The following is a 23,190-nucleotide window of genomic DNA, read 5'->3' on the forward strand; positions in this document are numbered from 1 at the left end:
TGGTCTCAATGTTGTGACAGTTTCTCCGATGGGCGCATGCCGCTTGCAATGAACACGCACACATTACGCAGCCAGCTGCCACTTACACCTTTGTTGTCCCCCTGGCATTCATCCATACGAGTAAGCAGTCGAAGTAATCTCCTGCGCCTTTTCGATAAACTTCACCCATCACGGCTATCTATCTAAGCGCGTATCAGTTCCCGCGAAGATTGCGACTGAGCAGGGTTCCGGCATCTTGGGCTGACAAGGACCGCCCTCTGCCGGGGGGAAGGCATGCACAGGAACCATGGATCCCCAGTTCGTCTGTGCCATGTGGCTCTCGACTGCTTCCGCTCCCAGCGTGCTAGTCGTTTTACATCAGACCTGTCAGCGGAGGGGCGTGCGAAGGGGCCTGGAAACTGAAACGGCCTGTGGGGGAAATTCAGTGGTTCAAAGACCCTCTTTGGAGAACGGCGCAAGCTCCATCGACCCCAAAGAATCCTTCCGATTAGAAAGGTACGTGGATTTAGATTCGAGTATGAAACACGAGGTCTTCTGAGGAGAATTAGAATTTGCCGCATTCATTTGAGCCCTGCCATCATAAAGTGTATTTTCATACATGGTGAAAAGTCTTGATTAAAACCCCAATAATACAGTGCAAAATCTTTGGCCGGGCTGGCGGCGTATGACACAACAGACGGTCGCTGAACATGAATCCCATGACTGTTAATACGTGAAATCCGAAACAAAAGCCAAACCACATAAACAGAACGCTTTCCGAAACCCCGATAATGCAGTTTTCCGCCGTTAAAACTACATGCCACTTCTCCCAGGCACACGAGGGCAGCTCTACGGGCCAGTAGGGCTGGGCGGTCCAGCCAGCTTGAAGTACCCCGGCTGCAGCGTCTGGAACACGCCCCTGGGATCGTACTCGGCGGCAATGCTCTGCAGCCGGGCCTGGTTGGCCGAGCCGTAGCCGGCAATGACGTCCTGGAACTGGCTGGCGTAGTTCATGTAGATGTAGTCCTCGCACAGCCCCATCGACTGGGCCAGGGCCACGGTGCGGTCGATGATGCGCTGGTTGGCCTGGAGGATCCGGGTGTCGTCGGCGGCGTCGGTCCACATCATGTTCGTGTTGAGCAGCAGGAACGGGCCCGCGGAGGCGGAGAGGCCCAGCGGGTTCCCGCCGTTCTTGGTCATGCCCGCTAGCTGGCCCTCGGTGATGACCTGCAGAGTCGCGGCCGGCACCAGACCGGCGGCATCCTTGATCGAGTCGAGCTCCTCAAAGAAGATGTCTCGGACCGAGGCCGTGTGGTTCTTGTTGAGCTTGTACGTGGCTGCCCAGTAGGTCTCCCGCAGTCCGTCGGGGTTGCTGGCGTTGAATTCCTGAGTCAGGTCTGCCAATGTGCGGACTTTGGTGGTGTCGGAAATGGCGGGGATGGACAAGTATTCGTCGAAGATGGATGCGTTGGCAACGGGTTTTGCGTATTGCAGGTCGGCAGCGGCGATGTTGAGATCGGCAGATTGTGCATAGGCGAACGACAGGATTTGCGCGGCGTTGGGGTCCTGAGGCGAGTTGACTCCGACGTTGTAGAAGGCGTCGATGAGAGCGTCGAACTGGTCTTCCGTGGACACGCGGCCGCCACCCCACATCAAGCCGCCAGGGAGAGGAATGGCGTTCAGCGTGAATTTGGTCACGATGCCGAAGTTGTTGCCACCTCCTCGCAGGGCAAAGTACAGGTCACTGTTCTGGGTGGCGCTGGCAGTGACAATGGTACCGCGCGCAGTGACCACTTCATAGCTGACGACATTGTCGCAGGCCCAGCCGTAGATGTTGGAGAAGAAAGAAATACCGCCGCCAGTGGTGAGGCCACCCACTCCAATGGCTGAAACACGGCCGCCAATCACCGTCACACCGGCAGGCTGTAGAGTGGTGTACACGGTGAACCACGTATTACCAGGGCCAATGGCGGCGGTCTTCTTGTCAGGTGAGAGTTGGATTGCGTTGATCTTCTCGAGTGACATGGTGATACCGCCCTGGATGTTGGAGGCGCCGGCGAAGGCTGCATGCCCACCGGACTTGGCTGCAAAGGGACATTGGGTGAGTCGGGAGAGCAAGATTGCTATCGATACTTGGGTCGCACTGGTCGGTTTGAAGATACAGTAAGGGTCAACACTTTCTTGCTGAATAGACCAGTACGCGTCGGTAAAGGCATTGTAGGCTTGACTGCCTTGCGCAATCACGTTTGATGACCTAAAGAGGAGCCTCAGAGTGTCACACTGGAGGAAGCTGTCAGTGGGTAAACCAGGGAGGCTGTCTGACGGATCTTGGGGACTTCGACGATGCTTTGGGGGTGGATGAAAACTCACTGCAATCGAGCATGCAGAGATAGACGATCTCTTGGTGAGGGAACCCAGCTCTGGCAGGCCCGACACATTGACGCCTTGATCAATGAGTGCCTGGGTGACGTTGAAATCAGGTGGCTCAAAGGTGCTGTCCTGGGCGGCGATGCACGCCGCAAACCCCAGGCCGAGGGCAGCCACGTGCAGGGAGAAGAGCATAATGGGCGGAGAAGAGTAGGAGAGAAGCGAGGAAACAAAGGCTTCTAGAAGACTTCTGCGACCGTGTGGATTCAACGATTGATGCTCGCTTTACACTTTCCAAGGCGCAAAAGCAGACTTAGCCTGGGCCTAACGACTGCGAGCTGGACGTTCCACAAAGCCGAAAGGTTGAGATGCAGAAGATGAAGCGAGAGAGCTGGGATTGAAGAGAATAGGCCGGCTACTTACGTTGGCCAGGGTCAGTCTTCTGGTGGTGTCCACACCTCCGAGATGTCAGATCAAATTTCGTCGACCACGCAATTATGCCCTGTTGGGTGTACCTCGTTTGCGACGTTGTAGAAGGGCAGGATGATAGTGGTGTGGGCCTGTCGCGTGGCCAAATGACGCTTCGACAGTCGCTAGACATTCTCATGTCTTTGTGTCGACAATCAGACAAAGTGGACTGGACAGAAAGAAGTGGGTGTTCCCTTTCAATGGTTCAATATGAGATCCAAAACCATCCGAATTTGGAGTCTGGCGTCTGCCATGTTTGGAGACACTGGCGCTGCCTAGCTTTTCAGGCGGAGAATCAGGAATAAGAATAATCCCTCGCACCCCGTGTTCAACATAGAAGACGGTTGCTGTCCCTGGAGCTAACGTTGAAGTCGCAGCAACATCCTGGCTCGTGGGTTGCTTGAACTCGCCGTTGTGCAGCGTAATGCAGCCAAGGGAATCTGGCCAGGACGAGTGAGACTTAGCTCCAATGGAGATGGTCCAGAGACTGGAGAGCTCGGAACGTATGCCGACATCTTGGGTCTTATCTTTCGTTGCCACGAGGCACTCCTGGCGAGGCTGGCGGGGGGCCCGCGAAAGGTGCAAAGGGAATTAACGAGAGTGGTCGTACTCACTCCATCGAGCTGGAAATGCGAAGCCCTAGCGGTAGTAGGGAGGAGTTGACAAGCTACATCGTGGCATCTCGCCTCCTGTTGTGTTGCACCCCTAGGCCCAGATGTTAGATTGTGTCATGGATTGCCGAGGGATCAGCCTTTGATATAACCCTGAATCCCGATCCAAGCGGGATATCCACATAGGTAGAATTCTAACCTGATTAAGGATAGTGTCATCACCTGATCCAGACTGCGCTTGCGGCAGACGTTTCCCAACTGCTCTCCATCACCCAATCTTGCAATCACTAATTGACCCTAATGCCCGACCCATGACCCATTCTGCAGGTACCCTACCTCTGGCTCAACGCTCAGCTCATTAATAATGGCCCCATCTATCCAACCTTCGCTCGCCGATCCCACGCGGACGGAGGCGAGAGGACTCTGGGCCAAGACCAAACTCAGGCCACCTCTACCATCTAGCAAGTGCAAATCACCAAGCGTCGGTCCTCCAGAGGGACTCTGCTGGTACCGGAGGACTGGCGCTCATGCAATTATGGAGCTTTCCACTCGTACTTGTCATGCAACTTGCAGGGAACACATGAAAAAGCTGTCGACGTTGCCACAACCAACTTGTATCGAAGCTACCTTGCTCGTCCGATGCTCTGGTTCCCCGGACTTCGGCTCGGCGCACTAGACACTTCAAGCTTTGTGCCGACACCTCTAATGCAAAATTCTGCCTTGAACCAAGTGGGTTTTTGTTTTCCTTCATCGACATTCGATCGACAGTCTGGTTAGCGCCAACAACGGCCATGCTGGGAAGCGGGCAACTGTTGACCTTCGAGGAGGCCTAGCCCCGGAGGCACCATGAGCAGGTTGCGTTTGCTCGGCCTCGATAGTACTAAGCCGTCTTCGTCTGGCGTGCTCGTTCCGACCACATGCATTGAGTACGGACCTATCTCAATGGTACTTGGTGCATGCAGCCCCTCTTCTGGTTCAGATTTCATGCTTCAGGCACTACAGAGTACATCCATTCAATTCCCGTCGCCCCCTCACCCGCAGATCCAAGGCGATCGTGGCAACCCGGAGTCGTCCGTCTTTTAGCAGAGCTCAAGGGCCAGCCTCGGCCTCGTTCGCTTTCTATCTAGTGTTCCCTTAGCACCACACCGCCGTCGGACCTCCTGAGACTTCTCCCATGCCAAAGTCCAATACCCACACTAGTGGTGGTGACCTAGGATTCCTCAACTGCACCTTGTGGAACTTTTTTTGCCAAAACATGGTAAATTCCAAGTTCCCATGCGGTCTCGGGCTGGAGTCGACCTCGCTTGTCCCATCGTGCGTCGCACCAGAACCGTTTCGTGGTAGAGGGACGTTCATGGACGTTTGCAAGGAGAGAAGATGTCCTCCTGCCAAGGTGTCGGGCGGTGGGCAGACCCGGCGGTGGAAGGACAAAATGAGCAGCGTCACCAAACACGTTGTGGGCCAACGACAGCTCGAGCCAAGAGGAGCTCAACACCAACAACCAGATCTTCGTGAGCACGAGCATTGAGATTAAAGACGAGGACGAGGCCGACCGCGCCGCCAGTCGAAGGGAAGCCGGTTACCACTACCCCAGGAGCCCAGTTTGAAACCCTCTACCACAAACCCCCTCCGCGCGAAGGAAGTGGCGCAGACGGATTTGCATAGCCAGAACCTACAGCTGTATCTCACACTTGCCCCTCGAGGGACAGAATGGCGATAACGAGCAGACAAGGAGTTGACGATTCGAAGAATGCCACAGAGTTTGTTTGTCATGGTGTCTGGGCCTAGACCTACCTGTCTTTGTCTTTTGGCCATCATCTACCTCTGAGACAAGCTTGGCCTTGCTGTGGAAATGGGAAACAGGCCGCCGTCCCTGTCGGAGCATTTGGCGTCGTGGGCTTTGGCGCGAGACAACAGTGGCAAGTGTATGGGTAGACTGACGATACGCAGCACACACACACACACGACATGTTTTAGGAGTTGTTGCAATGCAAAATGGGCGCTCGGGTCCCCGTTCTGAATAATGAGCGCCGTACCTAACAATCCCCTGAATGATGGCTGACTCGAGTAGCCCGTACGTACGGAGTACTAGTATGAGGCAGTCGTAGTAAAGGGTTAAGTGGCTGGCCGGCCGGCTGGCTGATAGACGACGCAACGCCACGTCCCTCCTTTTGGTCCAGCCTCCTCCATCTTCGGAGCGACTTTAGCCTTTCGGGGCGACGCCACGACCCTTCCGTCCCTTCCTCCCTTGCGGACCGAAGGCTCCTCCCGGAGAATAACGCTCGTAAGGGCTCCTTGATTTCCCTCTCTTGTGGCGTCGTCTCTAACTACGAGTAGCACACTTCCTGTGACGTCTGAAGGCGTACGGGTGACGACGATACACGCGACTTCACTCACACGGCACAACGCCATGAGAAGCACTTACGAGGCACCGAGTACTCGGTACTCAAAGGGAGCTTCGAATTAGTTAGTTAGTGACACCAGGTAGTGGCATACCTAGGTAGCTACTCGCACAGACTGAAGGAGTAGATAAGATAGCAACCTGGCAAGGCTGGATGAAAGCCGGCACTCGTCAAAGATTGTAAAGTCACGCAGGTGATATACCAACAACTACTTGGGTAACAGAGGCCGTCAACCATCCCGTCACGGACATTATCGTCATGTATCATCATATCACATCGCGCAGACCAACACAGCACGCTGTGCGGAGGGGCACACTCCGCGACATGGAGGCTCGGTGTGCTCCTCACGACAAGCGTTCATCGTCAGACCATCACAACTTTCTTCGAGGGGCCGTTATCATATCTTGACCATCGTACCAGGTGAAAAAGAAAACAGGCACCATATTCCAGAACGTCCACCTGGCCACAAGCACGATCGTCCCGCTTCAACCCAGTCTGAGATCGGAGAGTCATGATACCGGTATGAAGCATTCCTCTTATATTTTCTTTCTTTAGCTGTCAAGGAAACTCACGCTTGCTAAAACGCTAACCACCACAAACCAAGGAAATTCGTATCCATTCGATTCGTTGCGAGAGGCATCTCGGACATCATTTCTCATCCAAGTCTAGATTGCTGGCTGCTCAAATTCAACGCCTCCATCCCGGCGGTGGAGGTGGCCGACCCCCTCGGTAGACCACTTCCCGCTCAATGAATCGCTCTTCTTCTCGATCCCAATCCGGCCGGTGCCGAGGCGGGGGAGGTTCGATGGCCAGCGGGCGTGGCAGCGGTTCTTCGACAGGAGGGAGGACTCGGTTTTCCCATTCAATCTCCTTGATCCGCTTACGGCGCTCTTTGCGAATATCATCCGACAGACCAACGAGACGAGCAATATCTTCCTAGGAAACGGTTAGCAGCTGTGCAACCAACAGATTTCGGGCGGGCCAGCACTCACGTAACGCAGGTACGCGATGATATAGTAGAAGTCATCGGTCTCCTCATACTCATATCCCATCTCTTGAATAGCTTCCTTGACAACGAGATCCTTGGTCACCTCGGTCCATAAGCCATCCTTGGGGTCCCGCTCCTTTCCATAACGACGACCAATCTCGCCATTGGCTGATGGCAGCGGAGCTGGGGGATGAACTGGAATTGGTGCAGGTAGCGGCGCAGGCAGCGGAGGTGCTGGCGCTGGAAGGGGTCTCGCAACCGCACTGTCGTAACGTTCATCCACTCCGTCAGGCATGAACTTGCTTCTTCGCACGCCATTATACCTTTGCCAGGTAATCTCCTGACTTGCCCCGCCAGCGCCGTCCATTTTCACACGACGAGTACCCGGAGGAACATCGACAATTTCCCAGTCCCGGGTGGCTCCTTGGTAAGCTTCGCCGATATAAGCCCGATCCATGGCACGAGCGTTGTAGTACTCTGCTTCTTCCTGCACGTCCCGTTCATAACCCCGGTACACCTCACGACGAGCCGGGGGATCGTAATAGGGATCACGTGCCGGTGGAGGCGTATACGGCGCCACGCTTTTCGGGCTGGCTGGGCCGTCCCTGCGATCGATCACAATATCCTCGTTCTCCGTACGACCATTCCGAGTTTGGGTCCTGCTAATCTCAATCCGCTCCTCTGATCGAGCTCGTACAGGTGGTGGTGGAGGAGGCAGGGGCGGGCTTGGCGGCGATGGCGGTCGTGAGATCACTCGTGGTCGGGTTGGAATGGCAACTTCAAAGCCATGGTCGATATGGCGATGATGCGTTATGACCTCCTGATGGATGGTAGGAGCATTGATGATCGGAGGCTCTAGCGGAGGCAGAGGCGCAAGGGCAGTGCGAGCCGAGGTCACCGACGTAGCAGGAGACCGAGACCGAGAGCTCTTGCGAATGATAATTTCCTGTTGGTTGCGCGTGCCACTGCGGCCTTCTCGCTCCTGTTGCCGGATGATGATTTCATCGTTCGAAGCACTACTGGAGCGCCGTACTCTCGATCTCGCTCGTTCATGAGATTTGGGACGGGTCAACGCATAGTCTTCGTATCGGCGGGCGTCGAGATTCTGTTCGTCGCGGCGGATGATGATCTCTTGCCGGTCGACGTCGCCTCGGACTGACTTGCGGTCGAAATCCCCTCGACGGGAGACTACATCGTCATAGTCGTCATAGCGGGATCGTCGGTCACTCTCGTCGCGACGAATAACAATTTCCTCCCTCGAGGAGTTGATCTCCCTCGGCGGCGGTGGCCGCACCTCGCGCTCTCTCTCATCACGGCGAATGACGATTTCCTCTCTGGAAGAATTCATTTCCCTGGGCGGCGGGGGTCGTACCTCTCGTTCTCGCTCATCTCGTCGAATGATAATTTCTTCCCGGTCTCGGTCACGTTGGGGAGGTGGCAGTCTGCGCTCGGGCTCCCGCTCGTCTCGGCGGATGATGATCTCTTCACGATCGACGTCTCGCTCCCGCTCTCTTATCCGGGGCGGCGGCGGTCTTGACTCGGACTCGTCTCTCCTGATGATAATCTCCTCCTTTTCGACCTTTCTCTCCGGTTGCGGGGAAGGGGATCGCCGACGAGGCCGAGCAGCGAACTCGAAGTCTTCTTGTTCTCGCTTTCGAAGGACCACGGGTCCAGCCGTGGTTCGGCCATAACCCTCTTGTAGGAAAGCAGGAGTAGACCCTGGCCGCTCACGGATCTCTTCTCGCACAATGGTTTCTCTTTCGCGTTCACGGACAGGCACAGGCGTGGGGCGGCGATAGTCTACCTCTTCTTCCACGTAGCGGTCGTCGTAGTATCGTCGACCATTCCGTGAGGCATAACTCTCTCGACGGTCTTCGTAAACCACGTCATCGTAACGGCGTCCTGCCATGACAGGGCGTGGCTACGGATTTGAAGTAGACTGGGAGGGCGCTGGCGGTCAGGTGGATGCGGCTCGCTGAGTTGGCAACTTGGTCCGTGAGAGGGGTGCGGGCAAAGTCTTTCCCGAATAAATGACTGGTCAGAGATGAAGGCCGTAAAACGTACTGCTACAAAGAAGAGCTGCTACGTCCCACAGGAGCAACACGAAGAACAAAAAGCACAAATGCAGGCTGCCAACGATGAAAGAGAAGTGAGAGAGAGCAGAGAGCAGAGGACGAAGGGGGTGGTTGAGTTATTACGAAGGTGGTGAGGTGAGCGCAGCCAGCTGGGGAGTTGAGCCTAGCTTTTAGGTGGGACTTGGACTGCAACTCGACCGACTGACTGATTGCGGCTGCGCCAACTGGGACATGTGCATGTGTGAGAACGTGTGTGTGCTTGTGCAGAGGCGCATGCCCACCAACACAGCACTGGGCTTTTCTGGCAGCAAGGAGAAGCCCACAATCTTCTCATCGACCCAATTATCCCACTCACGACCCGCTGCCAGTCCCAAATTGCATTGCAGGCGACGAGACAGACAGCCAGTCACACACCAAAGGGCAGAGGCCCGCGGCGACGTGACGGCACAGAAAAGCAGCACCACCAAGGGGGCGATGACGGGCACCGACTAGCCAGTGACTGGCGACAGGGCAGGTGACGTAGTGCTATGCACGCGAGCCCAATGACTTGCGAGGGACCAGAGGGCATTTTGGTGTCGAGGGAGTGTCTTTGGGGGAAAAAACCAGGAAGAACACCAGACTTGACTGAGGGGCCGCGGGCGGCGCGGGGGGCATCAACCTGCGGCGGCTAGGCTATGGACTGAGCCTAGTGAGCCTATTTGTGCGTTGCAGTTGGTCACTGGTTAGTTGAGGTACCAGTAATACGAGTAGGTTGGGGGATCCAAGTGGTAGGCAGGTACCAATGTACCTACTTGTTAGGTAGGTAGCCTTGGGCAGTGACGCGAACCGAACTCGACTCTCTCTCAACAACCCACATGGCCGTCCTTTGTCTTCTGGAATTTTCGGTGCAAGAGAGGCTGTTGCTTCGCCCCGTCAATAGTCGCAGTAAATACCGAGGACACCTAACGACCAACCTGGAGCCCACGTTCGGCTTCCCTGTATTACGAGAACCACGGATTCGACTTCTGGGTTACGGGCTGGGCCGAAGCCCGACGAGCCAAACTTCAGCCTGAAAGATGCTTCGTGTGCATACATACTAGGTGGAAAGTCTGCGTCCATGACTGCCACCACAGTGGGCACAGCCTTGCCGATTCTTACGTGGGCTTTGGGCATCAAGACCAACAGCCCCGTCAGCCTAACGACACATTGCTACCTGAGCGCCCCAGTTCGCCACCTGTCTCTACCCACCGCCTCAACACGGAGAAATGAAAAAGGGGAGCCAACTTTTGTCTTCATCTATATAGACCCATATGCCTTCCTCGGCCCAAACCTACAAGTAGACCTGGCGAAAAAAGAACTCAGACCAGGTCCTGTACAGATCGACGTGGTCGCCCAATGTTCCCGCCCGTGGACATGATACAAAAATGCTTCGACGCTCAAGATGGGCGCCATGGGCGTCAACCGGCGTCCCGCTCAAGGTGCCCTCTCCCATATATCGAACGCCTGGTCTGAATGCGTACATGTCCTCACTGCGTATCCCGTGGCTATGCGCCATCTTTTGCTATGCTAAAATGTACAATGCGCCCACACAACGCCTCCAATTCCGATTCAGGGATAGCGTGTACCAACTGTTGCAGGTCGCCAAAGCGACAGCTCGTCTCGTCGTAGAATTCATTTCCTTGGGGCGCACATCCCTCTCCTTTTGTTCACTGTGCGGATTCTCATTAAAGATTAGTTGTACCTAACCGGATGTCGACCATGATATTGGTGTTTCAAGGGTCTGGATTGGCGACCTATGTCCAAATCAGTAAGACGGAGGGTTTGCAGGGGTAAGAGACTTACCCGTAACTGCCTGGAATAATCCTGGTTGTCTTGAAGAGACACATTGCTAAGGCGACTCTCGTCATGGATGTACAACGCATAAGGGTTCAGTCTCTGGTCGGTGCCTAGGCTACGACGATCGAAGCCCGTCGAGCTAGTGTCGGCGCTCCGCAGGTCGTTGCCCAGAGTCACTCCAGACGTGTTGATTCGGGGAATCTTACTCCCCAATAGGCCTGACGACGACAACTGACTAACTTGCCGCGACGGAACGTTGTTGGATGGCGAACTATCACCTGTGCGAGGAAGGTAAGCTGTTTCCGATCCGTGTTCTTGCTGCAACTTCTTGTGGCGCCTGCGAAACCAGAGGTACACTGCAGTGCCGATCACACCGCCAATGCCCAAAGCAACGCCTAGTACTATGCCGACCACTTTGCCCGTACTGACGCCGCCACCGCCAGTCGAACTCTGACCAAGTGTGGCATCCGAGGTGGCAGCTGAAGATGGTGTCACAACCACAGTGCGAACTTCGCCCGTTACAGTGGTGACGCTGGTGTATATTTCAGTCGGGGTTGGACTGCTTGAGGTTGATGGCGGATCTGTCGTCGACGGCGGAGGGGTCGTGGGAGTCTGTGATGGTTGTCAGCTTTGCACTAGAGCGCCGTGCAGGGGTCTCAATGAAAGAGGGCTCATGATCATGATTTCAGGACGACAGAGGAATTGGGTTGTCATACAGTGGAGCTCACTAAGCTCATCGAGGTGTCGCTTGACCAAGTCACAACGCCAGCCCCATCAGAACTCTGAGACGATCCATATGTTACCACGGATGAGGCAGTTTTCCAGGTATCAGAAGCAGGGGAAGAAGTGGGGGATCCAGTATCCAAGGAGTACGTGGATGCAGATGCGGGCTTGGAAGTGAGGGTGGAGGTGGAGGCATCAATACTAACCGACGATGATGGACTGGAGGAAGGGGAGGATGTCGTGGAGGGGGTGTTGGATGTCGAACCCGAGGTTCCTAGAGGGACTCCTGCACTCAAGAGGTAATATCCATAAAGACCAGAGTCGGTGTTGCCACACCATTCCGAGGTAAAGCCAGGACATTGCTGGTTGCAGTTATACGTGCTTTCCTGGGGAGTAGGGACGTAGTTGGAGCACCAGCAGTAGTAGCCTTGGAGGACGGCAAAGGCAAAAGAACCTTGACATTGCTGTTGACAGGCTCCATTTGATTGGAACTCGTTGTAGTCTGGAGGTGGACATCAGCGATTGGTGCATCTTCGCACGGATTTGGGGGGTGAGCGACTCACGGCCTTGGTAGCTGCCGGCGTTGTTGTCCGGAGAGCAGTAAGAAATGTCGAGGCCTTGAGATGGTGTAACCCACAGCGAGACAAAGCCTGTGCATAAGAACAGGACGGTCCAAAGTGAGCCCATTGTGAAGGATTGGCTTGAGCCTTTAGCGATGGGGAGTCTTCCACCTCTTACTGCATCGCAATGCTTTTCCTCAGTCACGCATCAAGGAGTCGCCCACGGAATCGTACAGTCAGGCGTGACAGCGGTTCGAATGGATGTCTATTGCATTAGAGGTTCGTTGATTAAGGGTGCTGTTGTGTGGAAGGTATCACCCGAGACGCCGGACACCCCAACTCGACTCAGTGAAGACCTGGCGGGGCTTGTAGAGCTGAGGAAGATCTCTTGGTTTTATCTTCGGTCGATTGTTTGTGCTTGAGAGCAGAGTTCGACGTGAAAGAGCGATGACCGGTCGGTGTTGGAATAGATGGACAGAGTGACAAGCGCAGGTGCGCGTACGGACATGGACGTGGATCGACTGGAGCGGCAGAGATGCGACGAGGGAGCTCTAGGGGGGTTCGAGAGTCTATCCGACCATATGAGAACTATGCGTACAGGGTGCAGATATTGTTGCAACGGTGAATGGGAGGTGGAAACAAAAACCTGAAAGGAACGGGGTTGCCGCGCAGATGTTGGCAGCGCAGCAGCAGCAGTACTGGGTCGTAGACTAGCGAAGGTTGAAGGAAGAGAGGAAGAGCGGATGCTAGCGAGTGAATTGGCCCATTAAGACCAGATGGGAAAGCGGCCAAGGGCAGGGCAGGTCAGGGCAGAGGCAGAGGCAAAGGCAAAGGGCAAAAGGCAAGGGTATCGCAAAAGAAGTCGCAGCAGCAGCACGCAGGTTGCAGGAGAGACTGACCAGCAAGTTAGAGCGAGTGATAGACGAAGGTCTTATTTCCGGGGTGGAGCCGCAGTTGGACGTATCTGGTGACGGCCTGGCGTGGTGGGATCCCGTCAAACAAGTCAAACAACAACGAGTGGGTTCTTCAGGTGAGGGCGTGAAGCCGATCAACGATCAACGATCAACATGACAAGCAGCAGCTGTGGGTGAGCGAGTGGGTGGGTGAGTGGGTGAGTGAGTGAGTGAGTGAGTGAGTGAGTAAGTGAGTGCGTGCGTGAGAAGCTGGAGGCCGTCGTTCTTTTATCAATTTGTTACAGGCGCGGAGTCTGGTGCTGGTGCTCGTGCTGGCCTGGCGCTGGCGGACCTTTGTCGACCAACTCAGACGCTGATTGATCCGGAGCGCAGCAAACACTTGGTATTTTTGATAGTAGTGACGCCCACGACTCGACCGCCTGGGCAGAGGGACGAGGGACGAGGGACGAGGGACGAGGGACGAGGGACGAGGGACGAGGGACGAGGGACAAAGACCACCGCCACCACCACCACTACCACCACCACCACTACCACCACCACCAAAGCCACCCCTCGATGCGCCCCGGTTAAAATGTCACAATTGTCACAATGGCCTGTTATTACTCGTCCTGACATCCTCACACGTTCCCTTCCCGCCCCTCGCATCCCTGGTCCAAATCAATCCTGCCGCCCGCCTGCATCTATCTATACTCGAATGACTGGGGAATCTTGGTGGACCCTGGTCTCGTCGGGAAGGTAAACACCCTCTCCCGTATCTATCTCTGTAGCTGTCCGCAGTCAGGTTTGTTTTGATACAAGTCCCCCCCGTCCACTCCGTACAGAGAATAACATCCCGCACCATTTAATCATGTTGACTGCTGAGCAGATTTCCTCGTGTGTCTTCCCGCCCAAAACGGCTTTTAGCTCAGATATATCAAATTGCTTCTGCTTGTCGTGGTAAACCCCCCAGAAACTTACTCTTTGTTCTTGTTGTCCCCGCGGACCGTGCGGTTCATTGGTTGCCCCGTGGCCAATGCGTGGTCGGCTCAAGCATTGACCCTCGATGAACTGAATTCATCCATCTTCTTGTCTTGCAGGTTAGAGTCAAGCACCGACCCCTTCCTGCACACTGCAAGGCTCGTCGATCTTTGAATTCAGATCTTTCCGGCCCCGGATACCTCACCCAAACGCCCCTCGATTTGTTCGTCTCCCAAAGTCGCTGCACGTCAAGCAGAATGGTTTGCCATTGTGCAGCTGTGTACCGAGAAACTCGTGCCACCCTGAGCTCCACATTGGCCCTGCTTGGCCCTACCGAAGTTGACATGTCTGGATGCCGATATTTCCGGCCTGTTGGGAAGCTGCTGGCACACAAGAGGTACAACTGCGAGGAGATCCTCAAGACTGTCCAAAAATCTTGGAAAACCATATGCTCCATGTGCGACACCGTCTTCAGAACCCGATGGTCGGCCACTGGCTGTCCACTCATTGGCCTGATTCCGGGTATTGGTTGCCGCTGCTGCATGATGCAGTGCTTCCTTCGCGATGTGGCGCCTGCAGTAGCAGTGGTGCTAGGGCCCGGCGCGCAATCACCTGAAGAATGCACAGCATGCCGAGCTCACACTTTGTCCAAGAAATCTGGTTGTCTAGAGGACTTGCCCTCTGCTGTCTGTTCAGCACCGAGACTCCACCGCCGGGGTCCCAAGGGCATTGTAGCACAGCGCAGGGCGAATAGGCAATCGTCTCTTTTACACCGTCTACTTAGACCCCACCGGTTTGTGATTTCCCAGGTGGGTGCCGCGCGCACAATGCCACTTGGGAGCTTGTGGCAAAAACATGTGTAAGAACCGTCTGGGAGTAGTCTTGATCGCCGTCTCACTCCAGCTTTGCAGATAGGCGGGACTGGTTCGCTTACGGGCAATCTGCACGGCCAAGTGCGTGTTCACTGGCCATGTCTCATCTCCAACTTGCCGCCACCGCGGCAGCTCGTATCTAAAGAACGAGGACGTGCCAGTGCGCGATGCAGCTAGTGGTCCCTCTTCCCAACATGAAACCTTGCGAGTTTTTCTGAGTACCTACTTGTACTTGGTCACTACCTGCAAAGTGCGGGGGCGGGGATGATTTGCTGTCCCTGGCCCTGTACGTCAAAGCCCGATGGCACGCTCCAGCAAAACCTTGAGGAAAGCATAGACAAGTCCTGCCGACCGCTGGTGCTTCTCTGATGCTCGCTGGTCAGCCGCTTCTGGGCCAGCCACCTCTTGACAGGAGCAGGGGGATGGCGAGGTGAGCTTCCTTCTTGTTCGGGAGATCGCTCAGTCATGCGCCATGGAAAAAGCCATGAGGTGGTACATTTTGACGTGCATTGCAGCACGGTCTTGCGTTTCCGAAGCCCTAATCAAAACTTTGACGACCGTCAGCGGAAGTCTGGATGACAACTGATTGGCGTCTGGTCAGGTCTAGATGGAGGAGAGCATGCATGTGTCCAGACTCGGTAAACCAGCCTCTCGATTTCTTTGTTTGAGATCTCTTTGTGAGGGACTTTGAAATCCTCCGTCTGGAGGAGGAACTAACAACGGACTCGCTCCCGGTGTCTTCCGGCAGATGTCCGCAGGTGCCCAGGTACCGGCATCTGCAAGCTGCATGGCGTGATTTGGACGCTCCAGGCTCAGGACAACAGGACAACAGGACAATTTTGTGACGATCCCAAGCCGTGCAAGTTGACTGAGAAGCGAGAAGAACATTGTGGCTCACGAGGTACACAGGATCCAGGAAAATGGCTGGTCTTGGTGAGAGGGGCTGAGGTCAATCATCTTATCACGAGAACATGCCACAAAACCTTGGGAGTTGCCAGGCACGGGGTATACGAGGTCCTCGATATGATAACAGTTGCAAGGGTCCCCATGAGCATAGTCCCCAAGGGCTTCCGGTGCACACCGTTTCACATGGTTTCTTTCGACCAACCTCTCTCGCCCTTAGATGCCGGTAAACATGTTCGGAATACTCGTATGAGGACGTCCCCGTGATGTCGAAACGGTCATTTCAATGCCAAACGTTTCTGGGGAGTGGCAGGAATGTGAAGCGGCCTCCCAAACCACGTGAGAGCCACTGTGTTTCACAACAAGACATGTTTAATTTGCGGGAAACGAGGTTGTGGGAAATGAGGCGGCTGAGTTTCTGTTTGATCAGCCCAAACCTACGTCATTCTTCTCTATGGCTCAGCTTTTCGAGATGATTGCTTGTGTCCACACCTCAATCTCTTGGATTTTGCGTGGATATTACAAGATGCCATGTCCATGACCGCGCGGCTGGGATGTGCAACAAGATCCCCGGCGTGATCGTCGCATCAATCTCTGAAGGAAGTCGAGCTGGGACGGGACAGCGGTCATGGATTCTTCGCCTCTGTCATTCATCCCGGTTGATGGGGAGATGGATGTTTAGCGACCCCTGTGCCAGACTTGAACGGTTGCACCGAATGACGAAATCCGGGGATTCTGAAACGCCATCTTTGCGATCTCAGCCTTGCCGAGCAGAATAGGGGTCCGAAGGCTCTCGTCTCGTCGCGAAGCTGGAGGGAAGCTCGATGGGTTTTGCACGGGTCAAATCGGTCCAGCAATCAACTATGCAAGAGCGGGTCTTCTTCTCCTTGGTGTCTTCGTTGCAAAGCGTCCTAATAGTGACTCTAGAAACTGACAAATACTTACCACGTGACAAGAAATTTATCACTCCAGCTGCCGAACTCATTCATTTGCATCTGTCCTCCCTGTCTTGTAGTTCCACAGGAATGGAATACAGTGCAGTGATGGACGCGAATGTGAGCTCAAGCAGACAGTTCGTCTCCTCCGCCGAGTTCTGGCATGATCCATGCTCGCCATGCTAATATCCATCCCACCCACAACCCATTCTCCGACGGACATGTCAACAAGGTTGATTATTGGTTCCTCGCCAGTTCCTGGCAGCTTCCGGGGTAGCACAAGCTGCAGAGTTGACCAGGTCTAACGCAACGGAAACGCGATTCCGAGTTGTTTATCATTTTACTCGTAAGGGGCCGTGCGTAGGCTTATTTCTATAAAGAGAGGAGAGCGCCCTCGAACGATGGTTTTTTCCCCTGCTCGTACGGTTTACAAGGCACGATCCAGATGCAGCGGAACCAGTATTGCCTGTGGTGGCCGCCAAGACGGTGACAACGACCAGAGATTTCGCCTGGGAGATTCATTTGCCGACTTCCCCGCACTCGGACAACGGGCAACTTTGATTCCCTGCTTTTTAGTTATTCTTAGGGGAGGAAGTACTGACAAAATCATCGTTGGGGGGGCGCCCGCACGGGGCCACCGGGCTCCCACCGGGCGTCCACCGGGCTCCTTGGGACTCGGAACACGCACCCACGACCGCCCCAAGCTATCACCGCCCACGAAGCAACTTGAGTGCCCGGCAAAGCTGCGGCAACGCCTAGACCGGCCAACGATGGGGGAGATTTGGGTGCTAGCTCTGGGGTAAGAGGGCGTCTGGACCACTCACCACCACCCCTACTGGGCAAGGGGGGAGCTGTACATGAACCTCGGGTAAAGCAAAGCTGACTGTCCCTATCGCATTCCCAATCCCATGGAGCTTTCTCGGCCGAAGGTAATTCCGCTTGCCCATTCATTGATCTTTGCGTGTTGGGTGTTTTTGTTTGAAATCTAGCCCTTGCTTTCAATCCATCGGACTTTCTTTACCTAAAGCCCTGCACCGAAAGAGGAGAGAGGGAAAGAGAGAGAGAGAAAAAAGACAGGGCACAGTGTCATTGAACTCCTCTCCACAGGTGCAACGGGCAGCGCATCACTTTATCTCTCTTTCTGAAGAACCCTGTCGCCGGAATCGGTCTCGACAACACCGCAACCATGGTCTTCTATCCTATGAAATGGATCCCCCCGTTGCCCGAAATTCCCGACACCGTGCCCATATGCGAATTCATGCTCGATGAGCAGTACGGCCGGGTCCCTTACGCCGAGTCCAAGGAAGCATACACCTGCGGTCTGACGGGGAAGAGTATCTCTGCGCGGCGACAGAAAGAGGATGTCGACAGCCTGTCTCGCGCGCTGGCCAAGGAGTTTGGCTGGGGAGTTAATGAGGGCACGGAATATGACAAAGTCGTGGGCATCTTCGCCCTCAACACGGTACATCGGGCCCTTTCTCTTGGAGATGCTGTGGGAAGAAAAAGTGCTGACGGGAGACAATAGATAGACATCATGACGCTGAACTGGGCCATCCACAGACTCAATGGCATCTCCGCGCCTGCCAACGCCGCCTTCAACGCCGACGAGCTGAGCTACCAACTCACCAATTCCGGGTCCAAGGTTCTCTTCACCGTGATGCCCCTGCTGCAGACTGCCCTGGACGCCGCGGCCAAGTCGAACATCCCCAGAAAAAACGTCTACATCTGCGAAATGCCCAACGACCCCCCCATCCCCAAGGAATTCAAGACCCTATCTCAATTGACCAAGCAAGGCAAATCCCTACCCGAGCTGGAACCGATCAAATGGGAGAAGGGTCAGGGTGCACGGCAGACCGCATTCCTGTGCTACTCCAGCGGGACCTCCGGACTGCCTGTAAGTTGGCTATTCCTTCTGGAACACGAGACGGTCCTGACATGAAACGCAGAAAGGGGTCATGATTTCCCACCAGAACGTCATCGCCAACACCGTCCAGATCTCCGTCTATGACCAGCCCGCCCGCGACGCAATTGCCCCTCGCTATCGTGATGTTGCCCTAGGTCTACTGCCTCAATCGCATATCTATGGGTTGATTGTCATCTGCCACGCTTCGACGTACCGCGGCGACCAAGTCATCATTCTTCCAAAGTTCGACCTGAACAACTTCCTCAATGGGATCCAGAAATTCAAAATCAACACGCTCTACATTGTACCCCCGATCATCATTGCCATGGTCAAGAACCGGGATCTGACCCGCAAATACGACCTATCGAGCGTAACCTCCATCTTCACGGGTGCTGCTCCACTGGGCAAAGAGACCGCCGAGGAATTGGCCGCCCAGTTTCCCTCGTGGAAGGTTCGACAAGGCTACGGTCTCACAGAGACGTGCACCGTCGTGTGCTCGACATCTCCAACCGATATCTGGTTTGGCTCCTCGGGATGTCTGATCCCCGGATACGAGGCCAAAGTCATGAGCGCGGAAGGGAACGAAATCACCGGGTACAACCAACCCGGTGAGCTCCTCGTCAAGTCTCCCAGCGTCGTGCTTGGGTACTTGAAGAACCAAAAGGCCACAATGGAAACCTTTGTGGACATGCCCGAAGGCCGATTTATGCGGACTGGAGACGAGGTGGAGTTTAGAGTGTCGCCCAAGGGCAATGAGCACATCTGGGTTGTGGACCGCATAAAGGAGCTGATCAAGGTCAAGGTGAGTAAACCCTCGCGAGGACAGGCTCTGCGTGTATCAATGCTAACAGCCCACAGGGTCACCAAGTAGCCCCGGCAGAGCTCGAGGCGTGCCTGCTCAACCACCGCGCCGTGGCCGACTGCGCCGTCATCCCCGTCCCCGATGACCGCGCCGGCGAGGTGCCCAAGGCCTTTGTCGTCAAGGCCAAGTCGATAGGCCTGGAGGAGAGCGACAGCCTCCTCAGACGGGACATCATCAAACACGTCGAGAAGGAGAAGGCCCGCCACAAATGGCTCGCCGGCGGCGTCGAGTTCATCGACGTCATCCCCAAGAGCGCCAGCGGCAAGATCCTCCGGAGGCTGCTGAGGGATAGAGAGAGGGAAGCGAGGAGGAAGGCTGGCGCCAGGCTATAAAAGAGCTCCCCCCTGTCTGTAATCGATCAGCCTGTGAGCATCAACTTGGAGGTCGGGAGTCTTGTATTGGGTGCCTGGGGGGAAGGCTGTAGATGTCAAAGATTGCATAGTTGCCCTTCGAGTTTTGACTTGACGACAATACATTTATTCCTTTGGTTTGCAAGACATGTTACTCTTCCTGACACACATTTGAGAGGAAAGGTTGCTAGGTACTATTAGAGCCCGCCGAGAGTATCAGATTGTAATTCTTTGCTCTCGAGGCAAAAGAGAAAGAGACTGCCGATCTCCAACAGTTCCTCGGACGAGGTATAGAGATGTACCTCCGTATTTGTACTGTCAATCCCTACGTAGGACGTCAAGAGCGGAAGCCCTTCCAGCTCCGTCTGACAGCTTTGGGCAGTGCCAAGCATGCACCCACCCGCACACACTCAGCGACCAATACGAAAAACAAAAAGGCACAAAAAGAAAAAAGAAAAAAAAGAAAAAGAAGGACAAGAAGGACAAAAAATAAATTGTGTGCTTTGTCTGCACTGGCCGTGAATCGAACACGGGGCCCATCGATGGCAACGATGGATTTTACCACTAAACCACCAGTGCTGTTATTGTTGGGAGAAAGTAGGAACTTGTAATATATGAATAACATTTCTTTCTAGCGCTGACAGCTTCATAGAAGTGGAGGTGAATTGTCGGAAGAAATGCTCTTGCCAAGGGTCCTTGGCAACCTTATTTCCGAAAACCCACTCGAGTCACAGACTCGGGAATGCCTCAGGGCGGCGAATTCGTACGACGGCGAATTCGCTTGATGCTTGGCAGAAGGTTACCACACCTAATTTGGCTAGTGTCTATTTTTCCTTGTCATGAATCTATTTCCTGTTGCTATTCCAGACCTCGCCGCCGCCTGACCTAGTCTGTGCAATGGCCGATATTCCTCCTCTCTGGTGTGCTAGGCAAGGCTATCCTGACCACCTCCATCGACCACTTGAGAAGGCTGTGAATGGCTACTTCGCCTGATGACTCTCCTGAACTAGTCCGCGAGCGACTACCTCCGTCAACGGCGCCTTCTGGCATTGGCAGTGGCAGTGACAGTGGCAGGCTTAAACGAGTGCGCAAACGGACTACTAGGCTAGTCGAGGCCAGGCAACAAGGCTTTCTGCCTAATTCACAGGATAGTTGAGAGATCAACACCAAGGTTGGCTATACAAACAGGCGGCGACTAGGTCAGGCGGCGGCGAGGTCTGGAATAGCAACAGGAAATAGATTCATGACAAGGAAAAATAGACACTAGCCAAATTAGGTGTGGTAACCTTCTGCCAAGCATCAAGCGAATTCGCGGTGGTACGAAATCGCCGTCGAATTCGCCGCCCTGAGGCATTCCCAGAGAGAGAGAGAGAGAGAGAGAGAGATCTCTCTGGAATCTGGAATCTGGATTACCACCATCCTGGCCTTCGCGGCCTGGATATGACAATTTGGTAGCAGCGCTTCCAGAATAAGATAGCCTAGGATCCTCGAGAAAATACTTCATGTTCTTGTCTGTGACGGCTGATGAAGGCAAAGATTTCAAGTTAGCAGTAGTGTGTTTACACTTGTGGAAGTAAATCCGGTAGGTAGATCAATGGTAGCAGGCCATGAACAGTCAGAGGTAGACTAGACGCACTTCCGCCCATTGTATTTATTGGAAAGGAATGCTACTCCTGGTACGAACCATGCCTTATATTTACCGGCCCGGGATCAGTGTTGCTCAATGTCGGTTTATTCGGGCGGCAAACCAAACTCATGTCATATTCAGATTTGGTCCTCTGATGCTATGCTCAATGCTACGATGTCCAGTGGTGTTGTACCTTTAAGCTCTGTGCTGTAGTTCGTTCATGATCATCTCGTGTCCGCCAGCGCTTCGCGATCCGTCAGCCATCATTATGGTTCACCCCCTCTGTGGATAACCAGATGTCGATTATCCTTCGCACTTTTAAGAAACCAGCTCTCCCCGACAACCCTGACCCAATACTGGAAGCCTTTTCGAAGACAGTATGCATTCCCATCGCGTAGGTCGCTCGTCTCATGTGGTTCAGACAGCAGGTCGCCTCCTCTTGGTCTTGTTCTCCGGTACGAGCCCGGCTTCTCTCATCAGTTCCTTTGCATTCGCGGCTGAGCGTTCCCATCGCCCACACAACTTTTCGCGGCGAGCTTCCCCTGGACGGATTTCTCTTCAGCAGCTTTCTCTTCAGCAGCTTTCTCTTCAGCAGCTTTCTCTTCAGCAGCTTTCTCTTCAGCAGCTTTCTCTTCTCCGGCTATCTTTTGCCCTCTTTCTCTTCTTTAGGCTTCTTGTTGTGAGCCGTCGTGTAATTTGTGGCTTTGTCTTTGGCCTTCGCTCCCGATCTCGCCCCGCCTCTGGCCCTAGGCGCTCCTTTCTTACCTCGCGGCATGCTAAAGGCTTTACTCGCAAGCTATTCGGCGAGACCCCTATCGCAAAGCAAAGCCTGGTTGCTCAAAGTGTAAAAGGAGTGGTTTTTAGCTTGCGAAGTAGGCGTAGGAGAACAACGAGCTACTTTTAGAACTTCAATGGACTAGACGAAAGAGTATCCAATGAAGGTCGGATGGCGCAAAGATGTATAATATTCCAACTTCGACGAGGACCATCTACTAGATCTTTAGACTGAAGGAATCAGACTTATTCAGCTTGCCATTACAGGCTTGGAAAGCCTGCACGTCTGTGTAGCAGATAGTATAGGTCCGTTGGGCAGATACTCTCCTGTCCTGGGTCTTCCTTTCAATACCGTCTCCTACAGATGGCGGGTAGCTCCAGAGGCCTCAGCTCGCTCGGCCCATGGAACGTATCAGTTGTCAGGATTAAAACCCACCTCCTGTAAGGATTCTCTGAATTCTCGTACTAAGGGCTCGCGCTTATTCTCCAGACTGGGGTGGCCACGTTCTGTTTTGTAGTATGCTGGTGCTGGTGTGGCTTGTCATTCCCGTAATCAAGATCGAGTATTGGTGCTTTAGGGCTCACGCGGAAAGGAATGTGGCTCTGGTTTTAGTTGGATCTGTCTCTCTGAATGTTGCGGGTTGGTTATCACTGATGTTTCAACTTACTCTTCATACTTGCGTAGCTCCCTACCTTTTGGAGCACTTATCCTGAATCCCAACTTACGTGTTTGACATTCTCCGTGCTATCTAAGTGGTAGCATTAAGTCTCTCTTATTCCTAGCGCGAGGAAATCTAGCCAGCGCTTCTTCGGTGAGAACTGCTCACTGAGGAGCATAGAGTTCGTCAGGTTCCTTCCCTAACTTTACGATCGATCTGTCGACCTCCTCGAACCTCGACCGCTACGAACACGATTCTCAACTACGGATACGGATTTGGATTCCAAGGCCCTTAGAAATTTCAACCTACCTGGCGTGCCGCGGCACGTTTTAAGACAAAATTTTCTAAGTATGAGCGGAAACACTTGGGAATGCCTCCGGGCGGGAGCCGCAGGCGTAGAGACGAAACCGTTGTCGGTGGTGTTAGCACGTGTGTAGAAATCTCCG

The 23,190-nt window shown here is 54.3% G+C and overlaps 5 protein-coding genes and 1 non-coding gene across 9 annotated transcripts; 2 read left to right on the forward strand and 4 right to left on the reverse strand.

Moving 5' to 3' along the window:
• Positions 1-571: 571 nt before the first annotated feature.
• On the reverse strand, positions 572-2,722 carry PV07_06733 (uncharacterized protein). The gene is made up of 2 exons (XM_016393743.1): positions 2,350-2,722; positions 572-2,259 (listed from the first exon to the last, which is right to left on the reverse strand). The coding sequence occupies exons 1-2, from the start codon at positions 2,539-2,541 to the stop codon at positions 829-831; spliced, it is 1,623 nt and encodes a 540-aa protein (XP_016247162.1). The 5' UTR covers positions 2,542-2,722; the 3' UTR covers positions 572-828.
• A 1,107-nt stretch (positions 2,723-3,829) lies between these two features.
• Positions 3,830-5,453, forward strand: PV07_06734 (uncharacterized protein). The gene has a single exon (XM_016393744.1). It carries the CDS (start codon positions 4,600-4,602, stop codon positions 4,951-4,953), a length of 354 nt encoding a protein of 117 aa, XP_016247163.1. The 5' UTR covers positions 3,830-4,599; the 3' UTR covers positions 4,954-5,453.
• A 507-nt stretch (positions 5,454-5,960) lies between these two features.
• On the reverse strand, positions 5,961-9,064 carry PV07_06735 (uncharacterized protein). The gene is made up of 2 exons (XM_016393745.1): positions 6,820-9,064; positions 5,961-6,763 (listed from the first exon to the last, which is right to left on the reverse strand). The coding sequence occupies exons 1-2, from the start codon at positions 8,722-8,724 to the stop codon at positions 6,515-6,517; spliced, it is 2,154 nt and encodes a 717-aa protein (XP_016247164.1). The 5' UTR covers positions 8,725-9,064; the 3' UTR covers positions 5,961-6,514.
• Positions 9,065-10,077: 1,013 nt separating this feature from the next.
• PV07_06736 lies at positions 10,078-13,118 on the reverse strand. Of its 4 annotated transcripts, none has more exons than XM_016393749.1 (5): positions 12,888-13,118; positions 11,992-12,557; positions 11,635-11,930; positions 10,712-11,317; positions 10,078-10,662 (listed from the first exon to the last, which is right to left on the reverse strand). In XM_016393749.1, exons 2-5 carry the CDS (start codon positions 12,113-12,115, stop codon positions 10,642-10,644), a joined length of 1,047 nt encoding a protein of 348 aa, XP_016247168.1. In that variant the 5' UTR covers positions 12,116-12,557; positions 12,888-13,118; the 3' UTR covers positions 10,078-10,641. The 4 variants fall into 4 exon arrangements, with proteins under 4 accessions (XP_016247168.1, XP_016247166.1, XP_016247167.1 ...); XM_016393747.1 differs by adding an exon at positions 11,422-11,487 and having other exon boundaries at positions 11,992-13,118; XM_016393748.1 differs by having other exon boundaries at positions 11,992-13,118.
• A 4,280-nt stretch (positions 13,119-17,398) lies between these two features.
• On the forward strand, positions 17,399-19,942 carry PV07_06737 (uncharacterized protein). The gene is made up of 4 exons (XM_016393750.1): positions 17,399-18,031; positions 18,095-18,463; positions 18,516-19,274; positions 19,331-19,942. The coding sequence occupies exons 1-4, from the start codon at positions 17,756-17,758 to the stop codon at positions 19,664-19,666; spliced, it is 1,740 nt and encodes a 579-aa protein (XP_016247169.1). The 5' UTR covers positions 17,399-17,755; the 3' UTR covers positions 19,667-19,942.
• Positions 19,943-20,192: 250 nt separating this feature from the next.
• PV07_06738 lies at positions 20,193-20,263 on the reverse strand. Its single transcript has one exon. It is a non-coding gene; the product is annotated as a tRNA-Gly (tRNA).
• Between the last annotated feature and the right edge of the window lie 2,927 nt (positions 20,264-23,190).

The sequence above is a fragment of the Cladophialophora immunda genome, assembly GCF_000835495.1.
Source record: "Cladophialophora immunda strain CBS 83496 unplaced genomic scaffold supercont1.4, whole genome shotgun sequence".
Lineage (NCBI taxonomy): Eukaryota > Fungi > Ascomycota > Eurotiomycetes > Chaetothyriales > Herpotrichiellaceae > Cladophialophora > Cladophialophora immunda.